This window comes from Ambystoma mexicanum, chromosome 7q, assembly GCF_040938575.1.
Source record: "Ambystoma mexicanum isolate Mex_15411 chromosome 7q, UKY_AmexF1_1, whole genome shotgun sequence".
Taxonomy (NCBI): domain Eukaryota; kingdom Metazoa; phylum Chordata; class Amphibia; order Caudata; family Ambystomatidae; genus Ambystoma; species Ambystoma mexicanum.
In genome coordinates this window covers 564,881,343-564,896,951 of record NC_090941.1, presented here as the reverse complement: position 1 = coordinate 564,896,951, position 15,609 = coordinate 564,881,343, and the positions used below count along the sequence as shown (strand labels likewise).

Genomic DNA, 15,609 nt, shown 5'->3' with positions numbered 1-15,609 from the left:
AACAGATCAATATTCTTGGAATAAGCCAGTCAGGTTTCAGAGCCAGACATGGTACTGAGACAGCCATGCTGGACCTTAAAGCATATTTGTCGAATATTGTTGATCACAGTCATCCATGGCTCTTAATGCTTCTCGACTTATCTGCTGCTTTGGAGCTGGTGGATCATGCTTGGACAGATTGCAATCCATAGAAGGCTGCTCTAGGTTGGCTTTGCAATGGGTTGCCTCCTTTCTTGGCCCACATATTGCTAGAGTAGCCACCGGCGATATCTGTTGCAGATCAGCACCTATTACATGTGGCGTCCCTCAAGGGTCCTGTATCTCGCCCTCTTTGTTTAGCGTCTATATTATCCCTTTTGGAGACTTCTAGACGGCCTGGGTGTCCTTTATACTAATTATGCTACCGACACTCAGGTCGTCGTGAAACTCTCTAGCCTTTATGCCTTGGACATACTGAATCTCAACACCATTTATTCTGCTACCCACAACTGGATGGCAATTAACTCCTTGGTCCTCAACACTAAAAGGACTGAACTACTTATTGTAGCCTCTGGCCCTAAAATTAAAACTCTACCTTTGGAGTACAGCAGTTTTACCATCTTTGATACTGTTATCCCTGTGGCCAAGAAAGTGAAGACCCTCTGAGTCACACTCGATGCAGAATTGACAATGAACCAGCACGTCTCCCAGATTCGATCCTCTTGCGGCCTAATCAATAAACTGCTTTGCAATATTCAGCCAATTGTGTTGCACAATAATGCGTCCATCTTGGCTTCTGCCCTTGTCAATTCCCGCCTCGACTATTTGAACAGTCACCTGAGCGGATGTTCTCAGTCCAACTTCTCTGCACTGCAGTTCGCTCAGAATGGAGCTGTTTGTGCCATTTCTGGCCTATCCAAACCTGCTCACATAACAGCTTCCAGACGGGATCTGCACTGGCTCCCCGTGAAACATAGCCACACATATTCTTACACTCACTCTTAAGTGCGTGCGCAATACAGCCCCAAAATGTCTCATGCACCGCTTAAAGCCCTATGTACCTTCACGCACTCTCAGATCCAAGGATCAGTTCAGACTTGTGCAGCCTAGGTTTAGGTTGGTAAAGGCCAGGGACTGCAGCTTTGATGTACAAGGGCCCACGGCCTGGAATGCCCTCCCTAACATCCTCAGAACCACAGAAATGGCAATTTAAGAAAAGGCTGAAGACCTACCTTTTCAACCTCCCTCTGACTGAGTTCAGTGTTTAATCGATCTCTCTCCCCTGACTGACCTGAATTCTAATGCCCTTTTCCAACCTGTCTCATATGTTGGTTCTGTCCGTCTCTATGTGTGCTCGGAGGCCCTTGGGAATGTGGTGTGTTGCAAAAGTCTAAATAAATAGAGAAATATAAGCTCATAAACCAATTCAAGACTTCAAGATCTGCTACAGTACCTAGCAAAATAGCTCCTGCTCATAGAAAAGCACATTTATATACCAAAAGAAAGCATTGTTCGCTTACTACAGACAATGGGCTTAGTTCTGGTTATAAATGAGTCGACTGGAACCATTGATCAGAAAATATCAGCGAAAATGTGTGGGTGGATGCAGGGTGTAGACTTCTGTGGCAATTGTTTGCAATTTTTGGTTGGTTGTTTTTTTACTCCCTATTTTTGGGATGTCTTGCTCAAGAAATCTCAGTTTTTTAAAATAAGGAATTACACTGTAACAATATGGCCTGTCAGTGAAGACACGGGACAGAATCATGAACTTTTGAACACAGAATAGGTGACCTGCAGACATGAATATGCATATTCAGATTCTTTATTCCAGCGTGAATCATCTTGACACAGTGATGCACTGGCTCTGTGCGCTCTGATATTTGTGCAAGGTTTGTCTGTTGTCTGTTTCATTCCATGTGAGTAGATCTTTCTTAATTACTGTATCTGTTATTTCATAGAGCAAAACCTCTGAAGCGCTGGCAAAACTCATGTCGCTGCAAGCCACAGAAGCCACCGTTGTGACGATGGGGCGGGACCACTTGATTATTAGGTATTTGTTCTGTGAATGTTAGTCAATTGATAGATGTATGTATCCTACAGCTGAAACAACGCAGTTCATCTAAAATTCATGGTGTGTGAAAATGGGGCTTACGTTACATGTTGTGGGGCTTATTCACAAAGTTTTGTTTTCTTGCACATATGCTAGAAAAGAACTGGACAGCTTGCATGTACTGATTCACCCGGGTCGACTAGCGCACGCACACACACACACACCCTCCGGCCCCCCTTTAATATGGCATGTGCATTGGAGGCGCATAAAGTCATTTCCAGGTTTGCCATCATCCAAAATTGAGATATCGTTTCTGACACCTGCTTGATTTACATTGTCCCGTACAGCCAGAGTCTTTCACTGCACACTTGCTGCTGCACACAGTTCCATTCCAACCCCTTTATTATGTGTCTAAAGAAGAATGCAGCATTGTCAACCCTTCTTCTGGAATGAGCACCTGCCACCTAAGTTGGAAGAGGGACGAGAGACCGGATGGTATCACGACGGTTGAAGGCAATGCAGTGTAAGCAGCATTCATGAGCCCTATGCTCACATAAACATGGGACAGGTGGCATGGCACTAGCGCTTCCTGATGCCCTTCTTATATTATATTCCTTGCATGTCTGTGACTAAATGACTGCTGCTCTGCAGGGATTCAGGGCTGAGCAGTGGCTAAACTGCCTACCCTGGCCCACAAGACTACTAAACCAGCAGTGATCCCAATCATAAGGCTGAAACAGGCACAGCCCGAAAGGTATGCTCCCTTCACCTTATGTGATAGAGAAGGGTAAGGGGCAGGCTATATTTTCAAAAGGGGTGTGAGCTGGTTACTGGTGCAACTCAATCAGCAAATGTACCAAGACTGCAAAATAAAAAAAATGTTCAATGAAGGTTCTATGAAAATATAGATTTTAAATTAAACTGTACAACTTACTAAAAACGCAAACAAAACCCCACTGCTGTGAAGAAACACAGAAAATGCAAGCTGTCGTAGAATAGCACTCTGGTTGATGAACCGGGGTGTTCAGGCACACAGCTGGCACAACGACAATGTTCAGGAAAGGTGTCTTGTAAGAATAAGACAGATCGGGTGGCTGAAAGAATTTCACTATGAGCCCAAAAGTGGACCAGTTTTGTTGGGTGCACATCAATGCTGAGTGTGTCTTCTATGTGCTTTCGAGCCGTCAAGCTGATATCGAGATGGAGCGAGTCACATTGATCCAGCGGCAAGTCTAAATCGAGATGGGGCTCTGCTTGGATCAAGTCAGTGCTCTAGACAGTGCAAGTCGATGGGCCCTAACAGGTGTGGGTTGGCGGTCGGCTTGAAACAATTCTTCTGCTGGGTCAAGTTGGCGAGTGACATGATGGCTTCCAGTGGGTTGAGTCAGTCAGGTCGAGGCAAGTTTCTGTTGGGTTGATGCGCTGCTCAGGATGCAGCAAGTCAGATGCTTCCACAGCGATGAGCCAGTTTTGTGTCAAGGCAGCGGTTCTCTTCACTGGTGCAAGACAGCATGAAGACGGCTCAAAGAAGTAAGGAAAGAAGGAGTGGCAATAGCAGCACAGTGGGTCCTGTGTCTGCTCAATGTGTCTGCTCGAAGGGCGTTGTGCACAGTCAAAGTGGCTTGAGATGGTCATGCAGTATTCCAGCTGTTCTTAAACATCTAGGTTTCTGGCAGTCCCTAATCCAGGGGCTCCAGGACATACTGGGTCCTTCTGTTACGCTCCCACTCCAGAGGACTTGGATGACTCCTTCAGGGGTTCCTTCACCTCCAGTGACGGGTCCTGGTTCCAGTGAAGCCTTGGTACAACAGCAGTCACCCCACAGTGCCCTAGTGATGGTTATGTGACAGATTTCTCCACTGCCTTGGATGCTTTTTCTCAGCTTGCTCCTGGCAGAAGACTTTGGTATAGACTTAGGGGGTGCACCTCTCCTTTTAAAGGCAAAATGCCAGAGGGGATTGGCCAAGGCAGGCCTGCAGTAAGGGGTCCAGTCACTATTGTATAAAGTACCCTTTGACTTATGACATCACACTCAAAGTACCTTGCTTGCAGAAAATTGAGGGTACAGGAAAGGGAAGAGAACCCTAACAGAAATCAAGATGGTGGGACCCTTCTCCATGCCTACCTTCCCTCTCTGGCTACTCATACTCTGCCCGCTTCCCATGTCTGCTAGCTTCAAAAGAACTGCAGTGTTCGGCACCCTTGTCTGGGGATGGCTCTGGCACTGCTGCCTCCGGAGCCCCGTTTCCAGGAGACCTGCTTGGGGCGTTTCTGTGCCCGGGGATGGGGGAGCTGTGACACCCTCCTGCTGGATGAATCAAAGGGTCAGTATCCTGGCTATTGTTCCACATGGCCGATATAGAGTCATCAGCCTAGACACCAATATACATCAGTCCTGTCATAGTTAAGACCTGCTCACACAGCTGACCCGGGTGTGATATCAAATTGATGCCACTTAAACAATGTTGTGTCCTTAGCAGTCACCATGCCACAGATCAGATCAGAGGTTCAGATAGTTAAAATTCCACTTCTTTCTGCAGGTACTTTGTGTCCCAGTAGCTGTCATGGATGTGCAAGTGACCGTTGCACCGTCTCTCTGCCACTGCAGAGCTGGTGGTGTAGATGTCAGTAGACTGGTGAGAGCAAGGCACATGTGTGTACTATAATTTTAGCTTGGGGCATTTTTGAATGGGGCGTCTGATTAGCAGACCTCCCTTTCTGAAGCAGAGTTACCCACATAATTTTATGTTACACAATGTCCAAACAGAACATAGAGATTATGCAGCATTGAAGATCTGCAATGTGTATTTGCCAGATGAGTGCTGTGCCTTTTGTGAAGGGACCCTATGCTTTAGCGGCAAATATTTTACCATAGGTGGAATCGATATGCTCAGACGTGTTTCCCGAGCTTGCTGTGCATAGAGTCCCAAAGCCCGCCTCACTGATGCCAAAATAAACTGAAACATGTCTAGGGTTACTTGTGTTCTTATGCAAAATAGAGGTGACCTAGCAGCTTGGCTCAACTTGCACAATTTTCATGAGACCAAGCCTGATTTGTCAGTGGCCTTTCCCTTTCTGTAAGGGCATGATGGTATTGAAAAAACAATGGTTGGCAGGACTGCTCAGAGCAATGACAGTAGTAATAATTGATTCAAAACCTTCCACCCCTCACTCTTGAGTTTTGAAATATTGCAATGTTAATCGGATTTAAGTCTGAGCCTATTTTATTATGACCACACATTAACAGATGCTCAAGGTATATCGTACACCTTTCCTTTTTTGTTTGTGTTCTTACCCCAGCATCACTACTCGGCATAACAACCCTATTTTGCTTAGCTGATGAAGCAGCCATAAAACAGGCACGTTTGCCTTGCACTGAGCATTACACATCCTCACCTTTCATATCCACTATCATCACAATACCCCTGCCTTGTCAGAATCAGCTCTGCCAGCATGCAGAAAAGCAGCTATACGTGTGTTAAATAACTATATTTTCTAAGAGCGTCTGGATGTTCGGCCTCCTGCAGCGGCATGAACAGATAATAGAACGAAGCCCAAGAAAATCATAGACATCTTTAAAAACATTTGTGCAATTTAAGGACTGGTGCAGACCAAAATTGTTATTTATAGTATGTGCCCAGAATGTACTTGCAAATTCGTAACTTCATTCTGACCTTAGCATTGATACTATGGCTACTGTGGCAGTCACTGGTAACAAGTAGGAAAGGAGAAGCCCAAGCTATTGGGCCAAGGCATACCGCCCCATGTGAGAGACCACTGTAAGAGGTATATGAGGATCTGCCAGAGCCCCTCTCCCCTCTGCAACCTGCACTGTAAGAAAGCTCTAGAGAAAGCCACAGGTTCATATATAGACCCAAATAAGGCAGTCACATCAACAACCTGGTTGTTTGCGGTGTGCATTGCAAGGAAATTACACATTGGTAACAATGGACATCATGACCAGTGCATGGCTCAGAAGCTCGTGTCCACTCTTGCAGCACCACAGAACATTCCAGCATCCTTCCAACTCACTTGCACCAAAGGATGAGCGTGCACAGTAGATCTGAAAAAGCGTTGCTTGGGAAACTGCAAAACACACATGTGGAGTCCATTCTCTGGCCTGCGGACATCAGGATGCCAGAGGAGAGACTTATCGTGGGGAGACAAAAGGCATAGGATGTTGTAAGAGAAATGTGCACATGATAGCACAGTGGGTATATAACATGGGCTCTGCAATCTGTGGCTCTCAAGATGCTTTCGACTACTGCTCCCATAATCCCTCACCATTGACTGATATATCTAGGGTTAATGGGAGTTATAGTTTAAAACATCTGGCGAGCCAAATGTTGCAGACCCCTGGTATATAAGTATCAAGCAACATGCACTTATGAACCAAGATATGTGCATGCTAACACCCAGGTTGTGTAAGTAGATAGATCTACAAATAAATGAAAAGAGATGTGGGGTAAGTACTTAGAAGCTCATTATGATTGCAAGGAAAGCCAGCATGCTTTTCAACCACAATTGCTGTTACAAGTACTGTGATGAATCTGGACTACTCGTCCCTTCGCCCAAGAGGAGAGCCACTCTCTTTGAGGCTAAGGAGGTGAGCCCGTTAAACAAGACCCTCCCTAGGGAACTGGGAAAGTGGGACCTCACTGGGAGTGACTCCCCTCCTGGGGACAAGGACTTCAATTCCTGTAAGGAACGCCCTGTCCAGAATACACTGTCTGTCTACATGGGAATCGGAAAGACTGTTGTTACCTCTGTTTTGGATTATCCTGATAGTGATATTTCTTCAATCTCTTTGGCTTCAGGTAATGCTAGATCTCCCCTGAACTCCACAGTCAAAGAGGAGCAGGGGAAACCCAATTACAAGTCCAAAAACACCCTCCTCACAATGACAAGGGAACAGTAAAATAGGAATAGTCTTAAGGATGACGTTTACAATGCAGAAAACAGCAAGGGCAATGAACTATAGATCAAATTCAAACGCTGCTGTTCAGTGTTCAGGGACAGGAACGCACTGGAAAGTCCAGACTCAAAAACATAGCAAAGGTAGAAAGGGAATCCCGGAAACAGAAAATACTAATAAGCAAATACAGAAATCAAAGGATTCAGAAACTAAGAATACAGAAAAAGGGACCCGCCCGCCACAACAGCAGCTACCAGTGCTGGCCTGAAGCGAAGTGAGGCTTTTAAAGCTGGCTAATGATTACATATTTCATGTGAGATCAATGCTATCATCTGTCACCCATATGGGTTCCTTATCCTTCACCCAACCTTGTCTTGCAAGGTTAGAGATTTAGCAGTGGGCCTGGCATTTTGGGAAGTGGAGTCTTTTGGGTAAAAAAATCCTGTTGGCTATGAAAATCAGCAATGTATCTGTATGTGATGTCAAGTAGGAAATGTGGTTTTAGAGCTCCCAAATCACCACAGTTGTGTTACTTGGTATGAAAGGAAAGTTCAATAGTGAACAAACCCTTGAGCCTGCCCCCAAGTGGCTGAAACAAGAGCAAAGGGAATCAGGAGTTGCATGAATGCTATGTCAGGAATGCCTGACTTCAAGGCTTGGAGATTAGATCTGGGGCACATGGGCAATCACACAGTCCTGAAAGAATAAGAAAATGTGCTGGTCAATACCAGGCCTCATTTGGGCCTCATTTGGGCGATTAAGACGTAGAAATAAGGATAGAAGGGTGAAGCTCTTCGGTTTGCAGTTTGGAAGGAGAGTTGGAGAGCATGTGCAGGAGAGAAAGTGAGGGCAGAAAAGGAGAGCCATTTGCAGAGCAGAGTAGCTCAACCTTAAAAAGCACTTCTAAGTGAGGAGAGCCATTTTCTGTGCATGATATCTCAATCTTTGACTTACCTAACCAAGAGGCTCTGGAGACCTGTAGACCAGAGCCTGACTAGCGCCAGGGAGCCACAGCAGACAGAATCTTATTGCAAGCCTACTGGAGGCTAGAGCCCAGATATTGACTGGAAATAGAGGACCAGACAGACCAGAGCCTTTTGTAGGATCAGACCTAGTAAGGCTACTGTTGACTGAGAATCACAAGTTCTGGTCTGGTTGATGTGTTCTGAGTCTACACCCTAGGAGCTCAGGAGAGGAGCACCAGAGAAAGCCTTTGAGTGAAGGAATGATTGATGAAACGTGCTGGGATGATATAATAACCCTGGAACTTGAGAACAGGAAGCTATATCCCTTCAAATGTGTTTTGAAGGATAGCGAACAGGACTTGGACACATATTTGTTAGATCTCTACCCTGACATTGTTATATTACGAGATATGCCTCTTGTCTTTTTTAGCAGCAACCCCATATGACCTGCAGAAATTCCTCCAACCCTTTCCTTTGAATCTAAACCAAAGGAATGGGAGGAGCCAAAGGAAGAACCTTGAATTCTGGCTAGCGTGGAGTAGGTTTGATCTCCAGGCCCTGGCCTCCCTTTGCCACCGAGACATTGTGTTCTTTCTCAAGTTGATCAAGGTTTGTCTAAGGCAGCCAAGTTGACTATTCTCCAGCATTGGATCTTTCACATATGCACATGGTGTTTGAATATTCCCAGTCATCAGACTGGGAATCCTCTGTAACATTAACGCAGGTTTCATTTGAATTTGAAAGATTGCAGTCACTTTAGTTTTCTCTGAGTCATTTTAGGTCATCTTGCCCCATAGCCAATAGGCAAAGCCAAACTTAGCTCCACCCATGGAGGCCATCTTCAGATTAGTTTACCACACGTTCAAGTGTTGGGAGTCCTCTAAAGTTCTCTACTTCATTTGACGTTCTAGATACCTTTTTCTATGCTTTTTGACTTTTGTTAATTTCTGGAAAGCTTAAGATAAGTACTTCTCTATTGTGGTGGTTTGGAGAAACGTGCATTCCTGATGCACCCCTGCTAGGCTGCTCTGTGCCACCTCAGGGTTGAGGCCTGTAAAAGATGCCTCCTTACCACACCATGGCGGATCCTATGGCTAAGAAAATACATGTTCCACCTGCCACTTAAAAAACCTCTACGTTGAGGACCACCATATTGAGTGGAGCTGCTGCCTACACACAGAGCATGGCAACTTGTGTTCCATCTGCCATTCCTTCTCGAACAAAACTGTGAAGGACAGGCACAGGAGGATAGTGACTTCGCTAGATGAGGGGATTGCTATCTCAAACTCTGCTTCCGTTCGAAACCATGCTTCACTCCACCCCAGCAGACCCCAGGAGCATACTCTCTCTCGTAATAGTTCAGGATCCCACGAGAAGGCTAAGGGTGAAGAAAGGGCATACCACTCATGCTCAGACTGCCCCAGCAGTCGACATACACAAATCCTCACATAAGCAGCTGTGTCTGCAAAGTTCATTCCGCTGGCTTCTTCAACGCTGTCAGCATCCATGAGGCATTCGTCCATGAAACTAACGTCTCTGTCGACGTCCTTGTCCATCACTCTGTTGACTGTATCATTATCTACTCCGTCAATGATTTCTTCATCAATATACCGTCCACTACCATGACCTCGACCATGACAACGACAAAAAAAACTCGACTGTAACCAGTTTGTCAGCCACAAAATAGTATACTGTTTCTAAGCTTCCTACTGCCTGACCACAGGCTTCGTCTGCTTCTTCCATCTCTCCTGCATGATGAAAAAAGCCCTTGTTCACATTGGCTCCTTATGTTCCCTCTGCTGTTCCTGGCCCTTCTTAGGTACTTCCGAGGACATCTTAGAACATGTTATTGACACTGATTTTGAGGGCCCGGAAGGTATTTTCATATAACAGGGTTGAGGAAGCCTTATGTCATTCAGCCACTTTTGATCATGCTGCCGCCATGTGTACCTCGCATGCCTCCTCCGAGTCAACCGGAGGCACACTCTAAAACTGGACATTTTGTCTACACAGTAGACTTTAGCGTCGGGATAACACAGTCCAAGATACTGATGGTCCCACCACTCCACAGGATCTGCCTGCTCATTCGGCTCCACCTAAACCCCACAGCCACATCTCTCCATTGGACCCTTGTCGCCCTGCAGAATACTTGCAGATTGAGTCTAATGATGATACTTCCTAGGGTGGGGGCTCAACTCATATTTGAACAGATGAGTTGGATGACCTCATTCCGGCAGATTATGAACCTGACAATTCTCTTATCAGAGGTTCCCCGCCTGATGAAATTGTGGCATTCCATTCTATTATGTCCAAGGCCACCAAAATGTTGATTTACTCCCTGAGGAACAGAGGAAAGAAGGCTTTTTGTACCAGCGCAGGGAACACGCACAGAAAACAGTTTCTATTCCTGTGCTTGACGACATTTGAGAAGATGGCTTCTTAACAATGATGGGCCCCTTTATGGCTCCACTGAAGAGTGACTGGCTTGGAAAGAAATACAGGGCTTCAGCTAGTGCCTCCAAATGCTTTTAAACCCAGCCCTATATGGATTCTGTGGTCTCTGGGCAGCTCACACACACTCAGCCAATCCCTCTTCTTCGTGTGCTGTACCACCGGATAAGAAAGGCAGATAACATTTTTTTTTTGGCACATTGTATCTATGGTGGCCACTATGAATAAGGCTGCTAACTCCTTAGCAATTTTGTCCTGCAATGACAGAGAATTATAGTACAAACTGGGCCCCATTCTAGATTTCCTGCTGAACGACAAGGAGGAGGCTTTCACGTTCCTTTGTGAAGGTGAGGCTGCTTCCGACCACACCATCTCAGTGGTGGTGGACATCGCTGACACCGCTTTTTCCACAGATAGGGAACAGTGTTGTTCTGTGCCATCAGGGATGGCAAAGGCTATCATTTTCCAGCTAGAAGGGCAATTAAAGGTTGTGGACATACCTTTTCGATGGCAAGGTTGTATTCGGGAAGAAAGTAGACGAGACCCTCAAGACCATCAATACTGACACTGGCACTCACTAGTCTCTGGGTACCCTGCAACAACGCTGGCAGTCCTTTTGTTCGAGGAAATTGCGGTTTTCCAGATTGACCAGAAATGACACAACATTTTATCGATTGTAGTCCTATCTATCTAATACATATACACCTGGAGACAGCTGAAGAGAAAAGTCCCATTTTTATAGGGGCAAACAGCAGTGACGCGTCTTCTCCCATGCAAGAGGTCAAGCCGGTAAGCAGGCCTGACCAGACTGCAAACCCATACCTCAACGGCTTCTTTCCCATTTCCTCGCCCAATGGTCAGCCATCACCATGGGTGTAATGATTTCACTCATTACACTACAGGACAGGAACGGTTTGTGTCCCGTTACCCATTGTAATGTGGCGGATCCATCAGGACCTGTTAACGTTCTAGCTTCGAATGCGGCGGAAGGGACGTTGCATCAGGGGAAGGCCACGCCCACAGTTGAGAGAGCAGAATGTGTAAAAGAAGGGAGGACAGACAGCACATCGCGTAGCTACTCTCTACGAGTTTGCAAGACGCTCCGTGAGTTCGCTTTAGGTTATTTATTTACTTTGATTATTCGTACTTGTTGCTACCTTTTGTATCTAAGGGAAACTTGTCTTATCCTTTTCTAAATTCTGATTTTTTCTATTGTATATCCGTTTAGATAGCTGGTATCGTTTCATTGTTTACCCTCTCTCAAGAACGGCAAAACAGCAGCATTTCCGTCCGTGTGTAGAGTCGAATCTTTTTGGTAGGTGATTAATTCGTTCAATCCCTTCCATCGGACCTTTCTTAGCTTAGGGAAGGAAACTATAACTATCTTGCTGTTTCCATATAGGAAACCATTGCTATTTTGGGGAAAGCGACAAGCAGGAAAACTACCAGTTCCAGCATTCATTGCAACTATCTGTTGCAGCAATCCATATACCGCTCTCAAAAGGCTTAGGTTAGAACCCTCTGGTTTATTCTTTGGGGAGATTCTTTGTGTCCAAATCTTTCGAGTTCTCAGAGTGTCTTTTTCTGTTTATTAGCTTGTCTTTTTAGGCGGAATTCGGCGGCCCTGAATTTCCCTTCTGTTTACTAGAATTCTTGTCAACATTTACTGTAGGGTAAGGTTTTTTTTAGTATTTCTAGAATCTTTACTCTTTTATATTTCCTTTATCTAATTTGGGCTAACCTCTGTTAAATCACATAAATACAGCTGGGCAGATCCAAGGAATTATTCAGGACCTCAGAACTGAACACAAGATCTACAAATTGTAACCCCTTGTGAAGGAGGACGTAGACCCACGATCCCTAGCAGCTCAGCACAGGGTTTTTTCCCCCACGAGGGTTTCCCTGGGACTCCCTTCGTGGTGTAGCGTTTTCAGAGCTGAGTCGCGCTGGGGGTCTCAGGGTGATTCTTACCGCCTTCATTGTCCAGTTCATCCCTCGGAGTCTGTTAGAAGATAAGGTAGGATTGAAGATTTATATCATAATTAGTCTTCATTCACCAATAGAGTGAGTGAGAAAAGGTTACAGAGATTACAATGGGTGCTATCCTTTCTCCAACATGGACAGACCCTAGAATTTCTGCACAAGCCGCCCAACATTCCTCCAACCACAAAGATGGAAAAACATCTTTAAAAGCTTTGGCGCAAAGTATATGCCCTCCTCTCCAAGGGTGCCATTGAACGCATTCCTCGTGTCCAGTGGGGTGAGAGCATTTATTCAAGTTATTTCCTTGTGAGGAAACAATCAGGTGGTCAAAGACTCATTCTAGACCTTAGTCTTCTGAACAAATTCATCCGATCACAGACTTTCAGGATGGTCACACATCAACACATCCTCAGCCAGCTTCAACAGGGGGAATCTTCTCATTACTGGACTTGGAAAATGCATACTTCCACGTCCATATGCATTGTCGCCACAGGAAGTTCCTTTGGGCCACTGTCATTTCAAGGACTTCGACCTTAAGTCGTCCACAAGGCTTTTCACAAAATACCTGGCCCCAGCGACGGCTCACCTCCATCGAATGAGCATGCACATTTACCTGTATCTCGATGACTGGTTAGTCAGAGCTCCTTCCCTTCCTCAGGCCATACGTCACACTATGAGAATGATACACTGTTTATCCACGCTTGGATTCTCCATCAATTACAGCAAGTCCTGCTTAAGTCCTTCCCAGCAGATTCTATTCCTGCAAGCACAACTGGACACAGTCTTGGATTGCTATCCTGTTGGCTGACCGGGTCAAAGCCATCCTTGCAAAGACCAACTTGCTCTCACGGAAACAAGTCGTGTCAGTCCACGCTCTGAAATCTCTTCTCCGGATGATGTCATCCTGCTTCCCCCTGATAAAACACTGCTCGCTTCAGATGAGACCTCCTCAGGAGTTCTTGCACACCCACTGGAAGCAAATCTGTGGCTAATGGGACAATATGGTTTCAGTCACGCATCTCTTCCATAATGCCCATTGCTGATGGTCTGTGCCCAACAAGCTCAACCGGGGTGCATACTTCCAATCGCCGACCCATCACATCATGGTCATGATGGATGCATCATTGGAGGGCTAGGGAGCCCACACCTGCAGCTACCTGTCATGGGCCTGTGGCCACAAGACAAATTGTAACACATCAATGTCCTCGAGCTAAGGACAGTGTTCTGGGCACTGAGGTCCTTTCGTCGTCCTCATCAGGGGATGCTGGTTCGGGTGTTCACAGACAACACAACCACCATATGGAAGCAAGGTGGCACCTTTTCACCCCTCCTCTCACAAGAAGCATAGTCCCTCTGGAAATGAGCCCTGGCACACATGATATTTCTGTCCCCCTTTCCTCTGCTGGTCATTCACAATTAGGCCACAGACTCCCTCAGCAGGAAATGTCACTCCTGCCATGAGTGGGGACTTCTGCACATCTTTCAGATGTGGGGTGTACTGGAGCTAGACCTCTTTGCCACCATGCAAAATGCAGTGTATTGGGTGGTATGCCTTGGCTCCATTAGCTTGGTCTTCTTCTTTCCTTCTCCTTGCCAATGACTGTCACAGTAGCCCAAGCCGGAAACCTGGGAGATGCCTTCCCGTTTCCGTGAGCGAACAGTTTTCTCTATGAATTCCCTGTTTCCAATTATCGCCAGGGAACTAAATGCTTTCAGGCGATAGCTGTGCAAACGGATTCTGGTGGCTCCAGCCTGGCAGAGACAATTCTGGTTCATGGAACTGCTCAGCTTCTCGCCTGCACCTCTGATCCATCTGCCTCCAGTCTTAAATCTCCTCTATTGGGACAAGGGCGCAGTCTTGCACCACAACCTAGCCTCTCTCAACCTGATTGCCTGGCTCTTGCGTCCCTAGAATTATGGCACGTCCCCATGCCACTTGATCCCAGGGACATTCTTGCTACGGTGTGCACGCCTTCCACAGTCTCTTGTGGGATATATTGACCCACTCAACAGCATTGACCCACTCAACAGCATTGCACCACATCACCAAGCTGCATTTGCGCAAGAGGCAGCAACCTGGCTGCGCTGGCTCCTGCGCGCACCAGGACCTCAAAACTGCATTTTGGCAGCAACAAAAAGATGGTTGCACCATCCTGCCTAGCACACCTCAGGCAAGATGAAACAAGGGGCACACTGAAAAAGTATACTAGTGTGTTCTGAAACATATAGATGCAATCAAGTGAAAAGGCAACACTGCATTGCGGCAAAAGCTAAAAATCTCCTTCAAAATGAAACATTTTCACCCTTTAAACATGCTGCTTTGGTGCTAATTCCATCTGTTCATTCTGAAACCACTATGATTCAAAAGGCCCTCTCATGCCCAGGATATTTCACTGTGCTTCACCAAAACCAGGCATAATTCCTGAGTGACAGGCCCAGTCAAACCAACTCTTGAGAGAAATCAATAAGCAACTTCACTTTCACTCACACGGGAACACCTGTATATTTCTTTCCAAAAAGTATCCGGACTGAGCAGTTCAAAGAGACTTTAACTCTCTGAGCCAGGTTAAGTGTAAATGTATCTATGCTTTAGATAAAACTCCTGCATTCAAGGAAATGACTACAGCTGCAAAGACAGTGAGGGCATCTGAGGGAGCTGCCAAACCGAATTCAAAGAAAGAAATGCTAGCAGTTTTAACACATGTGGAAAAATGGGTTTTGCTGACTGAAGAAAAAATTGGCCTGTTTAAAAATAAATTGTGAATGAAAGCCTACTTACATAGCAATGTAAAGGGTTTATGTTAGTGGTGATAATACACACATAGGCTATCTTCTTTCACAGGTTTGTTTTAATTCCGGGCCCAAAATAAGAAATTAAAGAGTTTAAAACACATGGGCTGGATTTTCAAGCTGTCAGAAAAACCAGTCATTCCAGTTGCCAGCCATGAAAGTTCCCCAAGGAAGGGAGATACACCATAAATCCAGGACACGCAAGAGATAATTGCCAGCTTGAAAAAGTTTGAATGGTCCAGGACAAAGAAAGCTCACACGCTCGTCAGACATTTGTCTGTGCTCCAGGCTGGGACAATAGAAGTCCTGGGACACTAACCTGTCAAGTGTAAGGGGCAATAAAACCTTCAATTAAGATGAGAAACCCCCACAATGCCTTGAAGGAAATGACAGTTGGTTGCGGTGGGAGGAAGAATAAAAATTATCTAGTGACAATGGACTGCCTTTTGGTACCAAAGACTATTTTATAAAGAAAC

The 15,609-nt window shown here is 45.7% G+C and overlaps 1 protein-coding gene across 2 annotated transcripts in view; it reads left to right on the top strand.

Moving 5' to 3' along the window:
- ATP7B (ATPase copper transporting beta) overlaps positions 1 to 15,609 on the top strand; it is a 1,159,214-nt gene that overhangs the window by 682,710 nt on the left and 460,895 nt on the right. For both annotated transcript variants that reach the window (XM_069640108.1, XM_069640109.1), the window contains exon 9: positions 1,938 to 2,029. In XM_069640108.1, the coding sequence (XP_069496209.1) occupies positions 1,938 to 2,029 (92 nt within the window). The remainder of the gene's footprint in view (positions 1 to 1,937; positions 2,030 to 15,609) is intronic.